We start from the raw sequence: 23,757 nt of genomic DNA on the forward strand, positions 1-23,757 counted from the left end.
TCTCTGACTTTGATATGATAATGTCCCGTGTTGGTGAAATTCACTAATGGGGCAAAATAAAAAATAAAAAGTGCCAAGAAATGAATGTGGTCTTGTCAAACAAAAAGAGACAAACAGAACAAAGGCTGCAATCATGTCCCCTTCTCAAATATATGTCTTTTTTTTCTAATCATATATTTCTTTTTTGTCTGTCAATCTAATTCTGGTCCTGCCACTCATTGACTTTGCTAGTCTCCCATTGGAACCAATGGAGAGAACTAGTACTAAAATGTATGCAGGACAGGTTTCCAAAAATACCAAACAACCTACTGTATGTGTACGATGTACAAGCTCACAACGTGAGTTTGAGACCAAACTTGGTCATGGTGCAATATCTTTAGGAAGGCAAAGTCCTTCTCGCACGGCACAACCTTTCTCGACACATTTCGCATAGCCGAGTGCATGGATCTCCAACTTCCATCGTTACCGACTCGGTGCTCTACAGCCGGGCACCGGTCTAGTAAATTATAAATATTCAACTGAAATACAATACAATGTGTATAATGTGTCACTATGAATTTAACTAGAGTGCAATAACAGACTTACCAAACACAGCGTCTACTACAGTGTCAATTTTGGTGACTAGAAAGACGAAAAGAGTAAGATTTTTAGTTGACTAGATTAAGACTTCAGATGACTATAAAACTAAATGGTGTGCAGATTTTAAACTTAGTTGCACGCAGAAAATAGCCTACTACAAGAACTAGAAGCTCACAGCGTATACATTTGTATACATTGACACAACTGAAGTCCACATCGATGTGCATGAATCAACGACAGACACTTGGTCACATCTTGGCCCTGTGCAAACTGTGGGTGTGGTCGAGTTCCCTTGTACTCGGTGTTGGAAGAAGTACTCATATTTATTTACTTAAGTAAAAGTTAATACCACAAGGTAGAAATACTCTGTTACAACAAGTAAAAGTACCAGTATTTTAAATGGACTTGAGTAAAAGTACTGAATATAAAATAACTCATTATGCACAGGTACAAGTTACCAAATGTACACAATCCTTTTGCGACGCATGCCATTGAGAGCGTAGATTGGCTATTTTCAAATAGCCAAATAGGGCTCAAGTGGTCAATGCATGTTTTCTAAATCTACAATGTACAGTAACTACTAGTAACTCAAGATCCCTAACCCTAAGTAAAACAAAGAATGCCTCAAAATTAAGTACAGTACCTGAGAAATGTACTTAGTTACTTTAAACCACTGCTTGTACTCTGCTGGGGGAGAAAACATAAAAAAAGAAAAGCTCTCTAAGCCGAGCCAACAGTGGAATGGTCCAAAAATATAAAGCCTCCAGTTGATTTGGGAGACTGAGCTTGTGTGTGTGTGTGGGGGGGGGGTTGCACTGCAAGACCTGCAACACAACAGTCAGGGATGTGGAGTTAACTTTAAGCGAAAAGCACACACACACACACACACACATTGGAAAAGACCTCTGTATAGGAGCACGTTTAGTTTTCTTTATTGATTTAGTTTATATTAAAAGGAAAAAATTAAAACCCTGGTGTAGAGGATCCTACAGTGTTCTTCTCACGTGACCTCCCCAACACACATGCATGTGTAGTGTACTGTGTGTACACGGACATATACACGTGTGTGTACACACGGATATACACACACGCAAATATATTGTTGCTGTTGGGCAGAAAACGTTGCAATATTTATTGATTTTTTCCGTAAATGAATGCCCTACTCCATCATGCGATTGTGTCGCAACAAAAGTAGTGAAAATCTGCATTCGCGGTTGAAAGGTGTACAAATTTATCAGTATCATACCTTACTTCATTTGGCCGTGGAGACACACACACACACACACACACACACACACACACACACACACACACACACACACAAGGTAATTGAGGTGAAGAGGTGTTCTTGTTTTCTATTCGTGTCTCTCCAAGCAGCAACACGCGGGCGGCAGCCAACAAGTGAAAAATAAAAACAGAGGGTGTTGCATGCAAAAAGGACGTCCTCCCCCCCTTTGTCCTGGTCACCCTCCTATTCAGTTTCTGTCAGGAGTGTCGTAGTTTATTGTCATGATTTGTCACCGTCAGAAATGGGAAAAATGAATTGGAAATTCTCTTCCGGGCCGCTCGTCGTCATGAAAGGTGGTATAGGACTGCGACGCTCTATATAAGCTATAAAGTATTTATGGAGACTGAGGCACCGCTTCGAAAATAGCAGATCTACATGCTCATGTACACTGTACAGCACACATGTAAACAAAAACTAACAAGATTTCCCCCGCTGGTTTGGGTTTGTCGTTTCTGCTTGAGAGAGACCAGATCGAGGTAGGAGGGAACTTGTGAACTCAATACTGCCGCAATCTGGCGGAGTCAGGTTAGTTCCAGGTGGTCCCCAGCTAAATGATGGAGACCCTGCAGGGGTCCATTTGGTTTAATTTGACACTCTCAAGAGTTAGATTATTGTTACATACCTGCATTAAGGCTACTTAATTTACAAGAAGTCTACACAATTAGAGCATGTAAAATAATTATCATTTTGATCAATGTTTTCCTAATCTCTCTCCTATGGTACCACAATACAGCATGGAAATCTTATCCAATGACAAATAACAAAATATTATTTAGTTTTAGGCTAAATGTCATCAAATAGTGGTCCGTGGCATTAAATGCAGAATAAATAAAGGGCCTTGATATGAAAAGGGTTGGAAACCAATGTTTAGCCACTGAGTAGAAGTAAAGAAAATTAAAAAGAGTAAACTGAAACATTCGGTCACGTAAAGTAAATGCACCGCAGCAATGCACTTAACCACTACAACTCAGCATCCTTATTGTGGGGAAGGCTTTTGCAGAAAATAGCAGGTCGCAGCAAACATAAATTACACTAGTAGTAGTAGTGTGGAGGGCAGCGATCCAGGAATCCAGAGTTGGTGTTGGCTAGACCTCACTCTCGCAGCAACTAACTATGGGGTTTAAGTAGTTCATAAGGTACTTTCCCCTTACACAGGGAAGCTGGGTGTTCCCAGTTGGCAGCAGACACTGAGGAAGGCTGGCTGGATAGCCTAAATGTCTGTCCATTTACAGTATGATGTAAAGAATAAAACAGTTAAAATGCAGTCTTGATGTGTGAGACCCTTTATCATACCCAGCTGGCACAACCCACTCATACAAACTAAATAAAAACTAAGCTATGATGATGACTAACAATATATAATGACTAAATAAAGAAACTAAACTATATATATATATATAATATATATATATTATATTGACAATTTAGTCAACAAATAAAAACTAGGGACAGACTAGTGGAGATCCAGTAAAACTAAATCAAAAGCAGCAGCTCCGCAAGCTCAAAACGCACCTCATGTAGATCTGCTATCCGGCCGACAGAGATGAGAGGTAACTTGGAACGGAAGAGTTTTGGGGAAGCGAGGAGGGAGTCTATCAGAGTTACTGCTGTTGTCGTCACTATATTAAGCACTTTCTTGGCGGATGTTGACAGACACTATTATTTTCGCAAGAAGGAAATGAATTCAAAACAAGATGAGGAGGGGGGGGGGGGGGGGGGAAACAGGAAATCGCTAGTCCAAGGTTGCTGCGCTCACGCTTCAAGAGCAGGCCTAAGTGAAGGTGCTTAGGTTTGAAAATAAGAGGCAGCAATTACTAAAATGAATGCCCTCACAGTTCAAGAATTTTCATCTCGGCTGTTGCCATGGGAACAGGCCTTCGCCCCCCCCCCCCCCACCCGGTTTAGTGTTCTTTCTCTCTCCAGCACAATGGAAACGAAAGGGATTTCACACAGCTAGCAGAAAAGCAGCAAGCCATTAAGTTAAGGACGAAAACTTGACCAAATGAAGAGCCTCGGCTCGAATTACGTCGTCAATGAAGTATTTTGGAGCAGATGAGTGTGCGGGTTCTTTTCTCCCTTTCTGATTGAACCCAGCACCTCTGCTAAGTGATGTGCGTATTTTATTAGTTTTCTTTTCAGGACGAAAACTTTACCATCGGTGACCAGTTTTCCAAAAACTTTCTTCTACCTCTTCAGAGAGTAAGGGGTTTAATCTTAAAAACAAATAAATAGCATTCAAAAAAGGAAGAAGAGCAGAATTGGCTGTAAGGACAGGTGGTGTGTGGGCAGAAGTTTTGTTAACAAAATAAATCATGTGTTAATTGATTGCTACTGTATGATCGCTATAAGGAATATACCGATGAGTTGTTTGAACAATGAACAGTGATGACCATCATTGTGCATCTTGGCCATTGTACAGCCAAAACCTTGCGACAGTATACATCTTTGCAAATAGAATGGTTATGTGTTAACTTCTACAGTGTCTTTCATAATGTCAGCCATTTTGTTGTGTTGTCCTTTGCAAAAGGGTTATTGGACACACGGCTAGTTACTGACGGCGTGACCTTGTCCAAGCCAGACTACACGTCAGAACAATAATATATATGGTCTGGACATTAGCTCTGTAAACACCACTGTCTCATAATCCTCACGTCAAACAGGAGCCCTTCCTCTATCTCTTCACCCCCCCCCCCCCCCCCCTGCCCCATTTCACTGCAGGCGGGGAGTGAGAAAACCTCCTCGGGTATTGACTTTTCCGTCAATATCTGCGGGTCATGCAGCCAATTCTGCCAAGGCGAGGCTTTGTTTTCAGAGGGGAACGAGCGGCCGTGTGAAATTGTATAATTCACAGACCCCCGTGGCAGTCAGAAACAAGCCCCCGGGGAACTTTATATTCTTCACGCCGAGTGTGCAAGTCGTACTGTACTGTGGTTATTCTGTGGACTCTAATCTGTTCATCAGAACCTACATGGTTGGCTGAGCCTGATTTAGTATAGGGGAGTAGTGGTTTTTATTTAGTTTTAGTCATAGTCCTTTGAATAAAATTATCTTAGTCATCTAAACTGTTTTAGTGGTAGTCTAGTTTTTAAAAATTGTCATAGTTTTAGACAACATAATACGTTCTGACATACTGTATTCTCAGTGAGGATTTCCAGGCGAAGGTTTAATTAACCAAGTACGCTGGCACTGCATATAATGAGAGGCTTCCTTCTGGTTTTGAGGTTTATAACGCAATGGCTTTAGTCAAAGAAATCTACTTGCGCGCGCACACAGAGGCGCCTTAGTCTAACTGTCTAATGTGGCCTCAGCTTTTTTGAGAGACTGTCTGAACGGTGATTTCGATGACGTGTGAAGGCACACCATTATGCGCGCACGTCGCAGCATTAACAACGTGATTGTTATTCTTAGACGCGAGCCGTCCTCCTCTTCCCTCCGTCGGAGGCCGTCTCCAGGTCTACCGGTGCACTGTAGACGGTGTTCGCAGACAGACATTCGGATTATTTTAAGACATCGGTGCTTAAGTGAGGCAGGGCAGTGATGAGATAGGAAAAGATATGGTGGAGTGGAGAGTGGAGGGGTGAGACACATGGGAGAGTGCAGGGATAAGGTCAGTCAGTGCATTTACTACTCGAGTCAACCGACTATACCACTATAGAAAAGCTCACTTCTTACGTTAAACACACACACGCTGGCATGGTGCCCATTTTCAAACTAACGAGGCACCTGCCTCCTCAATACGTGATACTGTACCCAGTAGGGCCCAGTCTAGACCAATGATTCACAAAGCGACCACTTGCACCTCTCGTATCTGTCAAAGGCAGCTAAATTGTTAACTCCACAACAAAACTATCCAAAGTCATCACCTTACTCCCCTTTGGGTGATAATTTGAAAACTCATGATACTGTACACTTTGCATAATAATAACATCACATAGAATCAAAAAATACTAGCATTACAAAGGATTAGGCTAGTAGACCAAATCAAAGAAATGTTCAAATATAAATTATTGTACTAAACCAAACCAAACCAATGATTACTGTACATGGATTTAATTTAGTGAATTATGCATAGTTAATGCTATGATTCTTAAGTGATACTTTAGGCTGGATTGGATAAACTCGTGCGTCATACCTATTTCAACGGCAAATGAATGACTGATGCAACTGTAATTATGCAAGTTCTGACTGCCAGTAGAAATAACGATGTCAGTCAGTGTTTCTCAAGCGGGGGTTAGGGCCCTGAAAGTCAGCTGTCAAAACTGGAAACTTAAATAGAATAATGTCATATTTAATAACTGGCCACGTCGACTTCAAGGTTAATACAAAATGTGTGTCTCAGCGGGAAGCCAGTTGAGAGCCATTATCCTTGACCCCTATCTGTTAATCACTCTATACAGCTAATGACGCTTTCTGCTTTCAGCTTACGGTGGAGTTAAGTTAGTCTGAAACGTGAAAAGTGCTCCTAATAGATCGAAAATAAAAATGAATACTGGAAAATATTTTTATTCTGAAAAGCTGTGCCAATCAGATGTTTTGTATGCTGGTCTTGGATCAGATCCTCCCTCCCCCGCATTTGATCTCCCTTTTCAGCTCAATGGAGAGCGAGCAGCAGCAGATAGGGGACTAGATTGCCCGGCTATCCTCCAAAGAAAAAAGCTTTTTCCATCAATAACATGTAGAGAATCAAGAGTGCATTAAGTCTAGCATGTCAGCCTGTGATGCCGTACGGCAGTGGTTTTCCACCCTTTTCATGTCAAGGCCCATTATTTATTCCTCATTTGAGCCACGGACCAATCATTTGATGAGATTTAGCCTCTCAGACCCAAAACTAAGGAATATTTTGTTTTCGTTGGATAAGATTTTGACCACAATTCCATGCTGTATTGATTGGTTGGTACCATTAGGAGATAACAGAGATAACAGGCAAACGTTGATCAAAATAACAATTCTTCTACATTCTCTAATTGAGTAAAATGAAACCACTTGAGAGAGAGTAAAATGAAACCAAATGGTCATTTTACACGCAAGACGTAAAGATCTATAAGGGTCCAACTCTCCATCATTTAAGTTTAACTAGGGAGTGGGGACCACCTGGAACCCCCTCAAGGACCACTGGTGGTCCCCGGACCACTGGTTGAGAGCCTCTGCTGTACACAGATGGAGTTCTGTTTGCTAATGGCATAGGTAGCTATAGCCTGCCATCCATGCTGTCCCGCTGAAAGCCAATTCACCACTTTACACTTTACACTTTGTTGTACTGCACGTGAAAATAGTAGAGCTTGTAGATCTGCCGATGTTCGCCGAATGTTCGCACGTTTATTTTACCCACATATTCTCCCGACACCTTGCAAAACAGTTCGCCTCTAACGCCCAGAGTGTCTGGAAGCCTCGAGACCGAATCTCCACAGAGGAAAGCAACTTCTCCAATAATCCCTCCCTCGGCTAAAGTCACCTTCAGGCTAATCTGTTGCAGCGAGTGCTGGGACGGCTGCTGTGACTTGCAACGCTGGCTATTGTTGTCACAGTCACCATTCAGCACTCAGCTCTTCTTTCTCTATGTGGAGCTGTGTGTGTGTGTGTGTGTGTGTGTGTGTGTGTGTGTGTATGTACGTTTACGTACATCGCTGCAACACCTAAAGTGGACAGTAGAGCGATGTGTGTCGACGGGAGGGTGGAAGAATTTACACTGTGAGAGGAAGTACGCCGGAGTGGAAGGCACGCTACGTCACGCTGCCACTCAAGTGATTACTGGCCAATCACAGCGCATGCTCTCTGTGACGCAGACTCATGCTTCCGCGGGGCTTCGCAAGGAATCTCGGGCATTCTTTGCCCTCCCTTGAGCACATACGCTCCACAGCCGAAAGGGGCGTCTACCTTTATATGTCTATGGACCTGGGCACCGTATATGGTGCCCTACACACTGATGGTGCCCGACACGCTGACGGGAAATGCTCGATTCCACATTTAACTGCGACCTTCAGTCGCAATTACGTAAATGCACCTTGGTTTCTTTCCACCACTGCTTTCAGACAAGCGTGGCGGCCTGGCCTGGCGGCGGGGCGTGGGTAGACAGACGCACACAAGGTGGCTTTCATGTTGGTGTAACCTTTTCCCTCCCTGTGCCTCTTTCAGATGCTTGGAACCCTCACAGCAGTGCCCATTAAGGTGCCTCAAGTCAGCTCCCTGCACAGGCTTGCAGGGCAAGCACCCACCGTGCTACCTCAGGTACCCAATGTCACACACACACACACACACACACACACACAAAGTGTTGATTTCGTCGACGAAAACTGTTTGTCGACTGCCTTTTTTTCACTGACAAAAACTAGGCTAAAAAAAAAATCTATCTATGACGACTAAAGCTATGACTAAATATACTGACAATTTCATCAACAAATAAAAACTAGACTAGGGACTAGCGGAGAAGAAATTCCAGTAGAACTAAAAGACAAGTCATAGTATGTTTGGTTGCGCTCGGGTGACGGGTGTTGCCCTCTGAAAATAGCAGATCCACAAGCTCACAACGTGCTGCGCTGCATTGTGAGCTTGTAAATCGGCTATTTTCCACATGCAACCAAGAGTAAAATCAGCCATTACGACTCCATCAAGGCCCGCCAACATACATTTACCAGAGGCCATCTCTCCTATATACTGTATATGAAACCCCTCGCTGATGTTTAGAAAGCCCATCTGACTTTCAGAAACAAAGCAGCGAGGTGAGTATACCTTCCTTTAGCGAGTATTTAGTATGGAGAGCTGGAGAAAATAAAATGATTACATGTTTCTTTGACTAAAAGTAGTCCTATTGGAAAATGTAAATACTCCAGTAAAGTAAAAGTACCTCAAAATGTTACTTAAGTACAGTACAGTATACTAAGACTGGTTTGAATGGTTGCAAAAGAGGTGATTTTTTGTTGGCCACCATTAGTCTCTGCACTCGACTGCATTATCACAACAACACGCACAAAAACAAACGCTGAAGGTTTTTTCCAAGGGCTCCTGCAACACGTTCAAAGACATCTGTTGGTCGCCCGTGTTCAAACTAAAAGGGAGAGCATCATTGTTCACAGCATGCATTAGGGTGCAATGTGGACGGCATCTCCTGAATAAGCACGTCGGCAGGGATGCGAGTCAGAAATCCTAGACGGTGTGTGTCCGTGAGACCATAAGCCTGAAAAATAAATCCTTGTCCCTTTCTGTCGAGAGTATTGTTCTTATTATTTCCCCATCTGCCGATAGCACCTTCTTGCCCTTAGCCTGTCTTGGACAACATCCAGTTCAATAATTCAAACCTGGACTAAGTGTTATATATTTTTCATCCCCGGTTCAAGTCTTCAAGGGGGGGGGGGGGGGGGGGGGGGGGGGGGGGGGGCGGCATAAAGGGGACATCCTAAGTGCATTAGTGGGGTCGTTTTTACTTGAGTATTTACATTTTTCGAGGTTTCCCCTACTTTACCCCACAATGTGGCGATGTCACGCACCAACAGTATAGCTGATATCCAAGCTCATGCACAACACACGGCAGCGCGACACGCTGTGAGTTTGTATAGATTTACCCCTATACATCTCAGAGGCAAATGTTGTACTTACAGTTATTTTACAACCTGAATACTAGTTACCTTATTATAGACGAGTAGGCTACTGTAATGGTATAGGTTTGGTACTGTAATGTTTTGATGCCAAAACGTTTGTACATTTACTTTTTGAATACCAGGCTACCTTTTGGTAGAATTGCCACTATTTTTTTTTTTTTTACTGTACGTAAGAAATCAGAGTAGTTCTTCCAGCACTGCAAGAGGATCCTCCTTTCAGAAAGGGACATCCTGTTCTGCAGGCTGTGGAGTGATTATAATCCTCTTCTAGAAGCAAAACCTCTGGGCTTTTTTCCCACCTCCATGCCCAACATGACCCTTCTCTCCCTCCTCCTCACTTCAAAATCCGCTTAATTCTTTTCAAATGCGACTTTGGTCTGCCGCTCGCGCCCTCCAGCATCCATGTTCTGAGGGGGAACAGTGGGCAAAAATAGCAGATCTACAAGCTCGTAGATCTCGTATTTCTGCTATTAAGAGATTTGGTCTAGACGGTAAACATGCGGCCCATTGGGCAGGAGCCTATATCACCGGTCTCCGTAGCGTGAGGTGGCTTGACGTACATGTACTGTACAGTACAGTACAGTACATCCCCCAGCCATGTAGACAATGTACTGTACAGCCTCTGGACGTGGTGACGCTAGTGTATGTCGCAGAAACGTTCACTTGCAGTGGAGTAGTAGTATTTGCCCAGGAGTATGTATTTATACTTTGACTCGGGTACTGGGGGTTCAGTGTACTTTGTCCTCCACACCACCATACCATACCACTTTGTCCATAATCCCCCTTCAAGGAGCAAACCTTGAAGGATTTTCCATGTCTGAACATGACTCCAACGCCACCCTCCCCCTCCCTCCCTCAACAATGGAGGAAGAACTCAACAAAGCGATGGAAAAACTCCCTGGGTTTATGTTCCCAGTGGCCGTGGCTCATTAAACTGCTGATAATGAGGATGGTCCAACAGGGGGTTGGGGTTGAGGGAAGTCTGCAGCCCGGGTTCGTTTAGTCTGGGACGATCACTGGCCCAGTGTTGATTTCGCCGACTGAAACTATGTCGAAAAATGTTCGTCGACTACCATTTTTCACTGAATAAAAGCAACAAAAAAAGGTAAAAACCAAATAAACATAAGCTATGATGACTACAATTAAGACTAAATATATTGACAACTTTGTCGAGACTAGACTAAAATGTTAGGGAGGGACTAGTGGAGGAGGGATCCAGTAGAACGAAAAGACAAGTGGTGTCTAGGGCGCTCTGAAAATAACAGATCTACAAGCTCTGTTCCATTTTCAGCATGGAACGAAGTGTAAAATCAATCGTTATGCCGCCATCAAGGCCGGACAAAATACACATGACAGAATAGACTGTAGATTTAGTCAACTAAAATCTTATATTTTATCCACAAAAACTACAACCTTTCGGTCAAAACTAACAGTATAAAGCAGAGGTTCTCAAACTTTTCCATCTCAAGGACGCCCCAAAAGTGATATGTAGCCTATTTGGCCCTGGCCCTCCATCTCAAAAAAATACTTGCAATTAAAAATAAAAATCGATGACCACTGGTGTAGACAGAGACAAGTCAAGCGTTACCCGTGTGCAGCGCGTGGGCATGGCCACCGGGGGGCAGCACGCACCGCTGCAAACAAACCAATCCTTTTTCAAAACACACCCACAGTGAACGAAGCAACGAGCATAATACATCTATATAAATATACTGTATAAACTATATATTGATCTAACATTGTGTGCCATTGAAATCCAATACAAGCAAGACAAACATCCAGCTGGAATGAGTCAGCTGCAGACATGGTGTGTTGGTTGGCGGTCACTTTTCATCCCATCATCCAACAACCCCCACACCCTCCGTTCTAGTCTTCTCATTGGCCGACGGGCGGCATTAGGAGCCTGCTCACGTTTGGACGCGCATCAACAAACACACAGGGGCTGCAGAGGAGGCTTCTCTCTGTGTGTGTGTGTGTGTGTGTGTGTGTGTGTGTGTGTGTGTGTGTGTGTGTGTGTGTGTGTGTGTGTGTGTGTGTGTGTGTGTGTGAGAGAGAGATAAAGAGGGAGGGGTGGAAGAAGTACTCGCTTTATTGCTACAGTTTTGGCATCAAAATATACGTTCAGTATCAAACATAAATGTACTCATTATTCACAATATCTCGTTTCATAATTTAAAAAATGTGATGACTCGCAGATGTGCTTTTTTTTAAAACAGTATCTAGTAACTAAAGCTGTCAAAATAATTGCAGTGGAGTAAAAGCTAGTAGCCCACACTACTGAGATTTAGGATAGAAAAATAAAGTAAAAATAACCTTAAAACCATAGCCTACATTATGTACAGTACCCTACTTGAGTAAATATGTCGGGTGGAAACCTCATTATGTCCCAAACTGTTACTTTTCAGGATTCAAAAATAAATAAATATACAGTATATAGCTAAATCAGCAGCTCTACAAGCTCAAAACGCGCTGCTTGTGGACCTGCTACCTTTGATGCTTCTGTGCGACACTGTAGTACGATCGGGTATAGGGCGTTAATTTACGAAAAGAAAGTTAGAATATAGAGTATAGGTTTCTGCCCGACAGCAACGAAATGGTACACAGAAGAGGAGCTGAAACGGAAGAAGAGATGTGAAACGGTCGGAGAGAGATGAGACGGAGGAAGGGAGATGAAACAGTAGAACAGAGTGACAGAGTGAAAGACAGAGGTTTGGGAGCAGAGAAGCACATGACACACGAGCCAGTGTCTGCCATGGTGCTCACTCGCTGAATGACAGGTCATCTTCAGTGCGCGTGGGTCTACGTGTGTGCGCGCGTGTGTGTGTGTGTGTGTGTGTGTGTGTGTGTTGCTTGTATTACTGTATTTGTGAGGTCCCAATGTCCCCCAAGTACAGGTAGAACTTTTACCAGCTATGCAATAGCAAGCTGAGTCTATCATCGATGTGCAAGCTTGTCCTCTAGTCCAGAGCTATGGTGCGTGATTTATTTTTTGTTGCATGTTGGCGTCATGCACTGGAAATCTGATTTCAGGTTAGGAAAAAAAATAATATATGCCTTAATATAGTTAGAAAACATTGACGTCCTCACAAGTATAGTAATGCAAAAGTGTATGTGCGTGTGTGTGTTTGTTTGTTTGTTTGAGAGACAGGGAAGAGTGTTTTTCTTTTTTCTCACCACACAGGCACACACACTTCTGTCACACCAGTCTCTCCTGGCCGGCAGGAATGGAACGCTGTCAGCTTGAGAATCAAGTCTCCAGTCTTAACATATTAAAAATGCCAGATGGGAAATGTTAAATTATCGTACTGGGGGCTTAAAATTATCGTATTTTTTTAAGAAAACTATTGTACACGGCCAAAAATGATACATCGCAGGTGAGACGTAATTTCACAACAAATAGCAACCTTGTTTGAGACTCCTACTGTATGTGAGAAAAACGTGCAAAAACACATCAGATATGCTTACACAAATAACAGCTAAAAGCAATCCCTCCCAGATCTGATCTAGGGTCAGATTTACTGATTTACTGACTGAGTTGGGCAACTCTTGACCGTATATCGCACAGAGGGTACAATTATGGTACACGTATGACAATTATCGTACATCTGGCAAGACTGCAAAAGGTATGAGATTCTAACCATTTTTGTCCTTCCTCCACCAGGTTAGGCCAAAGACCCACATCCCAGACAGCCTTCCCCACAGCCCCGGTCAGGAGCAGCTGAGCGGGGGGCCCCTGAGTGGGGGGCCCCTGAGCCTGCTGCAGCGGGGGGCCACCACTGTCATCAGCGCCAAGAACCAGCGGGGCCCCGCCTTGCCCACCGCCAACAGCACCTTCAGCCCCGAGCACCAGCCCAACGGTTAGTACACGTTACAGTCGCCCCAAAGTCATATCTGCCCCGTGCTAATTTTAGTTTGAAAGGCAAAAGTAACTAGAATATCAATTCAATGTTCAATTCAATGATTTGCACAACGCAATTATTGGTCGAGTGAAATCTTCCGCTCGTCGACAGCCCTGCCCAACGGCCTCATGGGAGACACTTCGCCCCCGCCCGTCATACACATTCCCATACCGCCGCCGCCGCCCAAGACGCAGAAGGACGCTCCCGTGCCTACTCCCATGGGGGTGGGCGTGGCGTACGCAATCATCGCGGCGTCGCCCGCCACGGGGAACGGCATGTCTGCGCTCGGCGAGGCGGTCAAGGTGCAGCCGCTGCTCTTCAGCACCGACAACAAGGTAGGTGTCAAAAGAAAATACAAAAACACAGGCGCTTGTCACATGCACATTAATATACAGTATTGTATTATATTGAGAGCGAGAAGCGACCGGTCGCCGTGTGCACGTATATCCGCCGCCGCAAAAATCCGCACAGTCAATATTTCCATCTGAGATGTAGCGGATGAAGAGTTTTAAGTGTAAACATTGTACTCAAGTACAGTACTTGAGTAAAATGTACTTACTTTCTGCCACTGAGGACGGCACATCAAAGCAGAGAACTATTTGAGATATGAATATTGATCTCAGCCCGACCCTGCTCTGGGTATTAAATGATGGTAGTTCATTCATGATATGGATTCAAGCACCACGTTCTCTGGGATAATTAGACTTTGGAGTATGTTCGGTACATATCGGTCGGGCTCTACTAATGGTGTATCTACTGTGTGTGTGTGTGTGCGGTACGTCAACAGGTAATCATCATCCACAATCATCCGCCACAGGTCCCCAGCTGTTCCCAGGGGTCCCCGGGCCCCAAGGCCGTCAGCCCGGCCCAGGAGGCAGCGGCGCCGCCACCCCCAGCTCCCCCCGCCAAAAAGAAGGACGAGGACCCAGAGGTCAGGCAACAGTTTATGGAAATAATCAATTTAGTATAAAAATATATATACACGCGCAAGAGGTGTTTTAGTATAGGACATTTTTAACACCCCGAATGCCCGGTTTTTCAACCACGGTTCATGTTTTAGGTTGTTATTAGAGAAAGTAAAATATGAGTGTTCATTTGTTTTCATTTGCGGCTTTATTTCGTTTTAGGGATTTTAGGGGGCATTCGAACATGGGGCTAACATTTTATAGCGATTTCTTTTATTATAGTCCTACTAGACCCCAGAAAACCCCTGCTTCAATAAGCATACATGCATGGGCCATAAACTCATGTGGAGGCACCGCTTTCCCTAACCAATATGACGCAGCAGCCAATGTTATATTCCTGTGTATATCTGGTTAAGGCAGTTATGTGCTCTCTCTCTCTCTCCGTCCTCGCTAGTTTGGAGTCAACAGCACATGATTATCTGATCTCACATAACGCCAAATCGGTTAACCGATCCAATTATTGCCGTCAATAATCCCAGATAATCCCACACTGATCCCAGCGCTCTCTCTCTCTCTCTCTGTACTTAGTCTTCCCTTCCCGCTTCTACGGCTCATTACTCACAGCAGCCAATGGGATCGGAGCCGCTCACATGGCTTCAAGTTCATCTTATCAAAAACCCAGTCTCTCATGGCCAGCCATCCGGCCTCCCTCCACTCTGAATGGAGGTGAAACCCTAGCGCGTCTGCAGGCTTTTAGATCAGCTATTTTGGAATCGATTAAGTATAAAATAGGGTTTAACTGGTTAACCACTCTTAGCAAACTTGAGTTAGAACTGTACTCCGGACGCTTTTTTCTGACTACGGAAAATCTCTTAGCCGAGCTACAAGCTCAAAGCTAGTCGCAGTGCGACACGTTTTGAGCTTGTAGATCGACAATGTTGGGCTAGTTTCCCCCAGAATATAGGCATGCTGGGCTTCAAATGGTCAAATGACATTTTCAAGTAATTGTAGTGGAGTAAAAAGCACAATATGTGCCTCTGAGATGTAGCTGAGTAACTGTATAAACTATAAAGTATTGACAAAGGTACATACAGTACTCAAGTAAGGTAAAACAATTGTACTTAAATGTACTAAGCAAATGTGACATTCCACCAGCGATGACAGCACATCAAACCAGAGAACAACTTGAGATATGAATATTGATCTCAGCTGCCCTGCTCCAGGTTTAATCTGGCAGCAGCTCGTGTTATTTGCTCTGTGTGAAATGCCATTTCAGGAGCTGTCTCTTATTAACCCATTCTGACCTGAGATCAGATTCATACGAGGTTTCCACTGGACACACACTGGTCTGATGAACCCATTCTGACCTGAGATCAGATTCTAAAAATGTCAGTCGTTCTTCGAATTTTTCAAAAATAGCAGACCTACAAGCTCGTATCGCGCCACTCGGTGGCGCGATATGAGCTTGTAGATCTGCTATTTTTCAATAGGTAAAGCATAACATGATGCTAAACACCAAAATGGGTGCCCGGTCAGAATGGGTTAAAAACATGCCATCCGCTGCCTCTCTGCCGCTCAACAAAGAGACATGTAGGGAAGGCGTGAGCCGCGGTGGAAAAGTACCATATAATCTCTCCCAAATGGTACATGAGTAAACGTACAAAATATATTTATAGTACCAAAGTAAAAGTACTCAAAATGTTTCAAAATCTGTCAAAAACGCACGTATTAGTCACTGAGGTGTGTCGGATTAGAAGTATTTAAACATGGACATAATAAGTGCATTTGGATAGCGCTTTTACAAGTGCTGAAAGCGCTTTACAATGGTTCATTCATTCATACGTCCTTGTATTGTACTTAGGCTTGGTACTTGAGTAAATGTATTGCGGGAGGGAGGTAGATGGAGATGGGAGGGAGGGAGGGAGGGAGAGAGATAGAAAGAGAAAGAGAGAGAAAGATGATTGTTCATGTTACATTCATTGCAGTAAAGCATTGCAAATTGAATAGAGGGAGGGAGACAGAGAGAGACAGAGGGAGAAACAGGGGGGGGGGGGATGAATTCTTGCCATGAATTATTCATTGGGAGCAAACAACCTCGTCAGTGGAGTATTTCCTCCAATCACAACCCGAGGGCCCTCAGGCAGGAGAGCAAGCACAGCACAGCACAGCACATTGAGGTGTTGCTCACCTGACCTCTTGGCCCAGCTAGGGCACCAACTATTGAGATTTATTTCCTCAGCGATTATGCTATCGATTTGTGTTTGAAGCACATTTTCGTTGTAGTTTTATTCTGTGTGTGTGTGTGTGTGTGTGTGTGTGTGTGTGTGTGTGTGTGTGCATGCACGCACATATCAGCACACACACACACACACACACACAGTATGCAATGCGTTTTGAACTTGTAGATTGGTCATTTTCTGTTGCACCGCTATTCTTCCTGTGGCGTGTTCTCATGCTCTCATCTGTGATTCCGTCCCCGTCTACAGAAAATCGCCTTCATGGTGGCTCTGGGCCTGGTGACCACGGAGCATTTGGAAGGTACGTTTAGGGCAGGGGGAGTGGAGCTGGCAGGGTGCCGCGGGGGATTGAATCTTTTTCAACGATGATGTGTCACTCCAAATACCAAGCAATCTAAAATGACCACTTGGCTCTGGTGCAGTGGTGGGAAAAGGGCACTGCATATATACTGCAATATAGACATGCTCCGTTACAAGTAAAAGTATGGAATTCTAAATGTACTTGAGTAAAAGTACCAAATGTTTCAACGTGTACACATATTTTGAAAATAGAAGATCTATAAGCTCACAATGTGTTGTGAGTCGCGACGCATTGTGAGCTTGTAGATTGGCTATTTTAAATGGCCGAAATGAAGCTGTTAACTTATGTTTTGTAATAATAATCAAGATCTACAAAGTAACTCGTTTTCAAATAAATATACTGTAGCAATACATGGATCCGAGGTGTAATGGAGTAGAAGAAAAGATATTAGGAATTGGAAATACTCCAGTAAAGTAAAAGTACCTCAAAATGTTACTTAAGTAAGTAAATGAAGTTACTTTCCACCACTTGCTCTGGTGGGTTATCTTGCTCTGCCCACCCTGTACCGGTGTGGTGCAGGGCGAGCGGCTGCACCACAAACCTCTTGTGATTGTTGAGCTTCAAGTGGACAATATTAGTGCAACACAATTTACCTCATAAAAGATTTGGCGGGACTCAAATCGTCCGGAGCCCAGAAGCGTGGCTTAGAAGTTAGCACCTCCCAGATTAATTGAAACTCAGTACAGCAATATAGCGATGAGAGCAAAGTGCGTTTTAGCGTTTGGCAGGCAGATGTTGATGTGATTGACAGCATATTTCACCTCTTTCGCTCCCTGGCACAGAAATCCAGACCAAGAGACAGGAGAGGAAGAGGAGGAGCACAGCCAACCCAGCCTACAGCGGTATCTTTGAACCAGAGGTGAGATCGCTCGCACACATACATACACGCACATGGAATAACTTATCTAATACGATGGACACAAAGTTGATGATGCCTGATTTAGGTCCTAGTGTGAAAGGTATATGGGATTGGGGGAGTGGGGTCTTTCTTGAGCAGTGGTGGAAGTAAAAGTAACAATTACCACAATGTAGAAATGCTCACGTAGTAAAACACTACCAAACATAAAAGTACAGTACTTTAAGTTATTACCGGTAGGCCCATTTCACAATTCCTTTCAAAATGTGTCAGATCTACAAGCTCACAATGCATTGCAATCAATTGCCGATTTACAAAAAGTACAAAATAGGTTAATTTATGTTTTGTACTAATAATCTCTAGTAACAAAGGTGTTCAAATAACTGTAGTGGAGTAAAGTACAGAATACAATATCTGCCTTTGAGATGCAATTGAATAATGGAAATACCACTAGTCTTGGGTGTGGGTTTAGATAACTTTTTGGTAGATTTTACCATAGCTTGTTATATGAATAAATCTGTTAACAATGTGTGTATGTTAAAATGTAGATTTAATTAATTTGCCCGTTGTAGAGGATCTTGGGTTTACTCAAGCTAAATGTTCCCTCTGTCCTTCTTGCCTTCCAGCGCAAACGCCTTGCATCAAATTACCTGAACAACCCACTTTTCCTAGGAGCACGAGGTAAAAATGTGTTTTCACTTCCTCCCAGTCATCAGCATGACACAGTCCTGCTGTGGAGCTGACACGATTATGCACCAAATAACCCAATAAACAACATAATCACAAATTGCTTAGGTACATCGGCAGGGATAATGCTGAAAAGTCTGTTCTCAATGACGCATAGCTGGAGGTTTTTTATTAGAGCTCGACCGATTCCAATCCAGATTTTGGATTGTCCCAGACCGATGTGTTGACCGATATATTTATCTATATATATTGATAAGAATGGTGTGGATAAGAATGCAGGTCCTGATCCACATCCATCCCGTTAGATGTACTAACAACATGCTTCTGAACATTGCCTGAACATTGGCCTTCCCCAGAGCACCTTCCATGGCTTTCCCCTCTACCCTCCTCCTCTTGCCTGCCTTCGCTTTCTCTGTCGGTCTGTCTCAAAGTGTTTGCAACGTACTAACATGTTCTCTGCTTCCCCATCCGCTACGCTTACTAGACCCTGAGGATCTCTGCTGGAAGGTATGTTGCATGACTTATGATGTGTGTGTGTGTGTGTGTGTGTGTGTGGTTCTGTGTTTAGTATGCAATCGCTTATCCGCTGTAGTAAAAAAATGAAAAATCGACAGGAAGTGTGGAAGGAGTGGCTGATATCATAATGTGGGCCCTTATTAATTTGCACTTTGATGTCATCTTTTGGTGGATCTCTACAGTCACACAAGGTTACAGGCCTAAAAAAAAGGAATTAGAATTTTAAAAAGCTTGGTACATTATACAGTACATCGGATGCAAACAAATATGTAGATGTTTGACTGCAGCGCAGGGAGTTGACAAGTGTTATCGAGGCAACCGTTACTTTATAAGCAGAGCTTATTCAGAACAGGTCCAATCGTGGAGTTGGATTAATTATCAGCTTTTCTACTTTATTGTACATCCAATCTGGCTTTGCTCAGGCTGCGACTGTGTCTGTAATATGATGAATGTGATTGTACCTTCCCCCTGCAAATTCACTGTCTCGATGGCTGTTGAAACTGTCAACAGTATTTCAAAGTGCTGCCCATTTCGGGGCAGATGGCGTAATAGGAGAGATAGGGGCATCAGAGGAACGTGTCAATCTGCCAACACTTTCCCTTTCTTTTTTTCTGCTCTACGGGATATATCTAAAGTGGGAAATGTTACAGCTAGTGTGCAACTTCAACATCGTTAACAAATTACAGCTAGAGTGCAACTTCAACACCTTTAACAAATCACTCAAAGTACTTTGTTATACCTTTCTTTCCCAGGGGTCCTGGGGGGGGGGGGTTTGGGGGGCTCTTCTTATGAGGGTATCTGGCAGAAAAATATTTCGACCCACAAAATCTTCACAGATATGGGGTAGGGTGTAGCCATGATATTTAATGAAAATTGTTGGGTTCTAGTGGATGTTGAGAGCCTCTGCTTCCAAAGAATTATGCTGAAGCTAGCCACAATTTCCAATAAACTCCTGAAAAGTGTTGGACTTAAAGATAAACCAAGCTTCATAATATAATGTGCCACCCAAAATATTGCCTATACGCCATAATGACGTGAAAAGTCTGACAGACGGGCAGTAATGTAGCACACCCTAAGCAGGGTGACAAGCTCATACATCTGCAAAACTAATTTGAACCGCATATTGCCGTGTTAAGAGCTAAAAAAACACAAGGAAGAGGACTTACAAGTTTTACAAATTCTTGCACAGTTAGTTTGTGACTAAATAAAAGTGATAAGCAAACTTGTCTCTAGTAAAGCTGTTTTGGACAAGGTTTCCGACTGACAGCAACGACACATTCAAACAAGTTGAGACGACATGACGTCAGAGTGAATAAGGTACAATATATGCTGGAGCCTGACGGCCATTCTGTTTTGTGTGTGACAGGAGGACTTGGAGCATGATGACCACTGTACCATCTGCAAGGAGGAAGGAGAGCTCCAGCCGTGTCACAACTGCACTCGCGCCTACCACCCAAACTGCCTCCACCCCCCACTCAAGACCCCACCCAGAGGGGTGTGGTACTGCCCCAAGTGCCAGAAGAAGGTACTAATTCATCAGCACTTTGGCATAATGTAGAGCAATGGCTCTCGAAGTGGGGTCCTTGAGGCGACATACCACAGCCTACACGGGTTGTGGAGTCGACATGCTGTGATTGGCCAGTCGCTGTGTTTGACAGCCTAACCTTAACCTCAGTAAAACTATACCTAAACTTAACCTCAGTAAAACTATACCTAAACTTAACCTCAGTAAACTTAACTTAACTATAAGCACAACCCGTGTAGGAATTAGTATGGGTGGTTTTGACCAGGGAGGTCAAAAACACTTCCTTTAACCACTAAATTGTGGTTAAAGGAAATTAAAAGGAAACAGAGAAAATGGTACATTTAAGTAGGCCGAGCATATGGATGAGAAATGATATGGGGTTTAAGTGGATGTTGGATAACAAGCGTCATTCACTGTACAGAAACGTATATATTTACCCTTTTCTCTCTCTCTCTCTCCCTGAAAGGTTCTGAACAAAGAGAACATGTCGTGGCCACAGAACTTTGTCCAGTCCTACGTTACGCACAAAACAGGTGAGAGTGGTATTGAAATGATACAGAAATATATTTTCTATAGCATTCTTTGAAAAAACTAAGAAACACAGGCCTGTAACTTCGAAATGGACCCGTAAAGTTCGAGAACGACTTATTGCGAGTCACAGACTTGAGGTACGTCAATGCGGTTCAGCTTGACCTGACTGTGTTGTTTGTGATGTGATGCACGCAGTGCGACAGGAAGAGAAGAGGAGGCTGCTGAGAAGGAACAGTGAGTTGAAGAAGGAGTGCACGCACCTGGAAGAACAAGACAACAGACTGAACAAGAGCCTCACAGTAAGAAACACACCAAACCACACACACCCTCACTGAAACACTAAGACAACAGACTGAACAAGAGCCTCACAGTAAGAAACACACCAAACCACACACACCCTCACTGAAACACTAAGACAACAGACTGAACAAGAGCCTCACAGTAAGAAACACACCAAACCACACATACCCGGCTCACACACACCCTCACTGAAACACTGCACGCACGGTCGCACGCACAGTGGAGTCTTTGAAGTGGACTTAATATTGTAATTTAATTTTGAAAACTTTTGAAATAATAACTTTAGCAGATCTACAGTAGATCAGCCATTTCCGCCAGTTTTTTTTTTTTCATTAATGCATTATTGATGAATGTCAATAATTACTTTGTATTTTTCAGTTATTTGTCATATCTGCCATGTGCAGTTTTGATTATGAGGCAAGCAGATTTTTTTAATTCATATTCCTGTATTCCAGTGCCAAAAGCGCAATTAAATCGTAAATCGCAATATAGCGACTACCGAGACACTTAACATTTAAGGACGTCCCAGGACGTCTCCAGACGACTTTATCACCCCCTGTGATACCCAAGACGTCTGGGGACATCTTTGTGATTTTTTTGTGATTTTTCTTTTTTTGCTTTGAATCTGCTGGGCACTCTACGTCCATGGGCATCATTCTGTTGTGTTAATTGTCAACTTGAATGTGTACTCGGGACAGGCCTAATTAGAACCTGCTGTCTCTCTGTCACAGCAATGCATGGACCTGAGGGAACACTTGCTAGACCAACAGCAGGACACCCAGGCCTCGCTGGACCGCCTCAAGTCCCTGATCCGCCTCATCCAGCAGGACCAGATGATCCAGGTGACCATGACGGCCACCACCACCACCACCGGAGCCTCCCTGCTCTCCCTGCCCTGGATCAAACCGGCTGGGGGCGACCAGGCCTCCTCTACCACCACCATGTCACCTCCTGCGGGACCCTCCACGCTCCTTCACAAGACACAGAGCAGCAACAACTGATGCCCGGGGGTGCACGCAACACAACACAGCGAGCCACACACACACACACACACCCCACCCCCCCGTGGGTTGGGCGTGCGGGCAGTCGGGCAGACGAGCAACCTCGCAAATGTGATGACCTGCCCGAACTCGCAATTTGCAGGTCGCCGCCTCACCCCAAATGTCGATTGGTTGGTGGCTTTTTTGTTTGTTTTGTTTTTCTTCTTTTTTCGAACGATACCATTGAATAATATCTAAGTGTTTATTTTGTATTTATTTATTTTTTTCCCCCGACATTCATTGCGGGAGCAAAAGAAAAGATAAGCGACAAAAACTATGATGAAAAAGAACCTACTATATCATCCATTCAAATTCAAGTATTTTTTAAAACCCAAACACCTACAGTGCTTACAAGAGTTTCTGTTTTTTATTTTCTATTTGTTAACGTTCTTGGCCTTAATGTATTTATTATGACGGAAGGGAAAAAAAAGTGATAGATTAAGTGCCGCCACAGAAATATGGAATAATTATTCTGTGCGGCACGGAATATTTTTCTTTTGTCGTCTTCTTTTTTTTTTTAAACAGGTAAAATTATTGTTCTGCATATAGTGAGAGAGAACATTAGTAGTAGTTTGTAGTTACAAATAAACAATGGAATAACAGATGTGAAAGGACTGTACATTGATATATCCGAGTAGATGTTGGTTCTCATTCTCCTATGAACAATGTTTGCCATAATAATTCAGGTTGACAGCGGGACGGGGGAAATGTTTTCATCGTGTATGTACGGAAAAGCATACGAGCCTTCAAACAAAAAGCAGAGAATAACTTTTTCAGTATTAATATAGTTAAAAGTCAAAGAAAAAAAGTATTTAAGATAACTACAGAATTTAGCATTTCTAGTGGAGAATTTAGTATTTTCATTGATGCCTGTTGATAACTGTAAGTTTGGAGTATTCAAGGGGGGGGTCTCACTGTACATAATGTTGTATTATTATTGCAGGTTCTGTTTCTCAACTTTTACTGGATTCACACAACTCTAACCCGAGGGGTTCCTTTTTTCACAGTTGGACATTTTTTGAAGGACCATCTGAGTTACATGGAAATGTGTGATCCATACTTTTACGTCTTTTTTATGCTTAGATGTGTGCCGGTGTCTCACAGCGAAATTAGCCACTCTACAAACGCGTTGTAGATCTGCTATTTCCGACGCGAGACACAGCGCACGATAAAGTTTAAATCAGGCATTAGCCCCTCTCCTCCCCCCCTTTACCAGTATCGAAAATATGCCAAAAAAATAACCTTACATTTTTGTACTGCGTACACTCATCTATCAATAACACCTGTAGAGCTTTTTGTTTTTCCTCTCTCTGCCTATTTTATATTTTTCGCTTTGACAACTTTTTTACTCTCATGTCATGTTGTTTTATGACTTTCACATTTTAGAGTGAAGCGCCTATATTATTTTGAAGTTTTGTTGTTGAGAAGTCTCTAAGACAGT

General features: G+C 43.3%; 1 protein-coding gene across 1 annotated transcript in view; it reads left to right on the top strand.

Annotated features, from left to right (window-relative positions):
• Positions 1-22,277, top strand: part of phf21b (PHD finger protein 21B) — a gene marked incomplete at both ends in the record, with an annotated part of 108,504 nt that extends 86,227 nt beyond the window's left edge. The window contains 12 exons of the mRNA XM_080757000.1: positions 8,000-8,092; positions 13,121-13,316; positions 13,470-13,693; positions 14,146-14,289; positions 16,750-16,801; positions 17,644-17,720; positions 18,344-18,398; positions 18,889-18,911; positions 20,287-20,445; positions 20,912-20,978; positions 21,172-21,275; positions 22,008-22,277. Coding sequence (XP_080613126.1) covers positions 8,000-8,092; positions 13,121-13,316; positions 13,470-13,693; positions 14,146-14,289; positions 16,750-16,801; positions 17,644-17,720; positions 18,344-18,398; positions 18,889-18,911; positions 20,287-20,445; positions 20,912-20,978; positions 21,172-21,275; positions 22,008-22,277 — 1,464 coding nt within the window. The remainder of the gene's footprint in view (positions 1-7,999; positions 8,093-13,120; positions 13,317-13,469; positions 13,694-14,145; positions 14,290-16,749; positions 16,802-17,643; positions 17,721-18,343; positions 18,399-18,888; positions 18,912-20,286; positions 20,446-20,911; positions 20,979-21,171; positions 21,276-22,007) is intronic.
• Between the last annotated feature and the right edge of the window lie 1,480 nt (positions 22,278-23,757).

The sequence above is a fragment of the Protomyctophum bolini genome, assembly GCF_963924005.1.
Source record: "Protomyctophum bolini genome assembly, chromosome: 23".
In the NCBI taxonomy this organism is placed as follows: Eukaryota; Metazoa; Chordata; class Actinopteri; order Myctophiformes; family Myctophidae; genus Protomyctophum; species Protomyctophum bolini.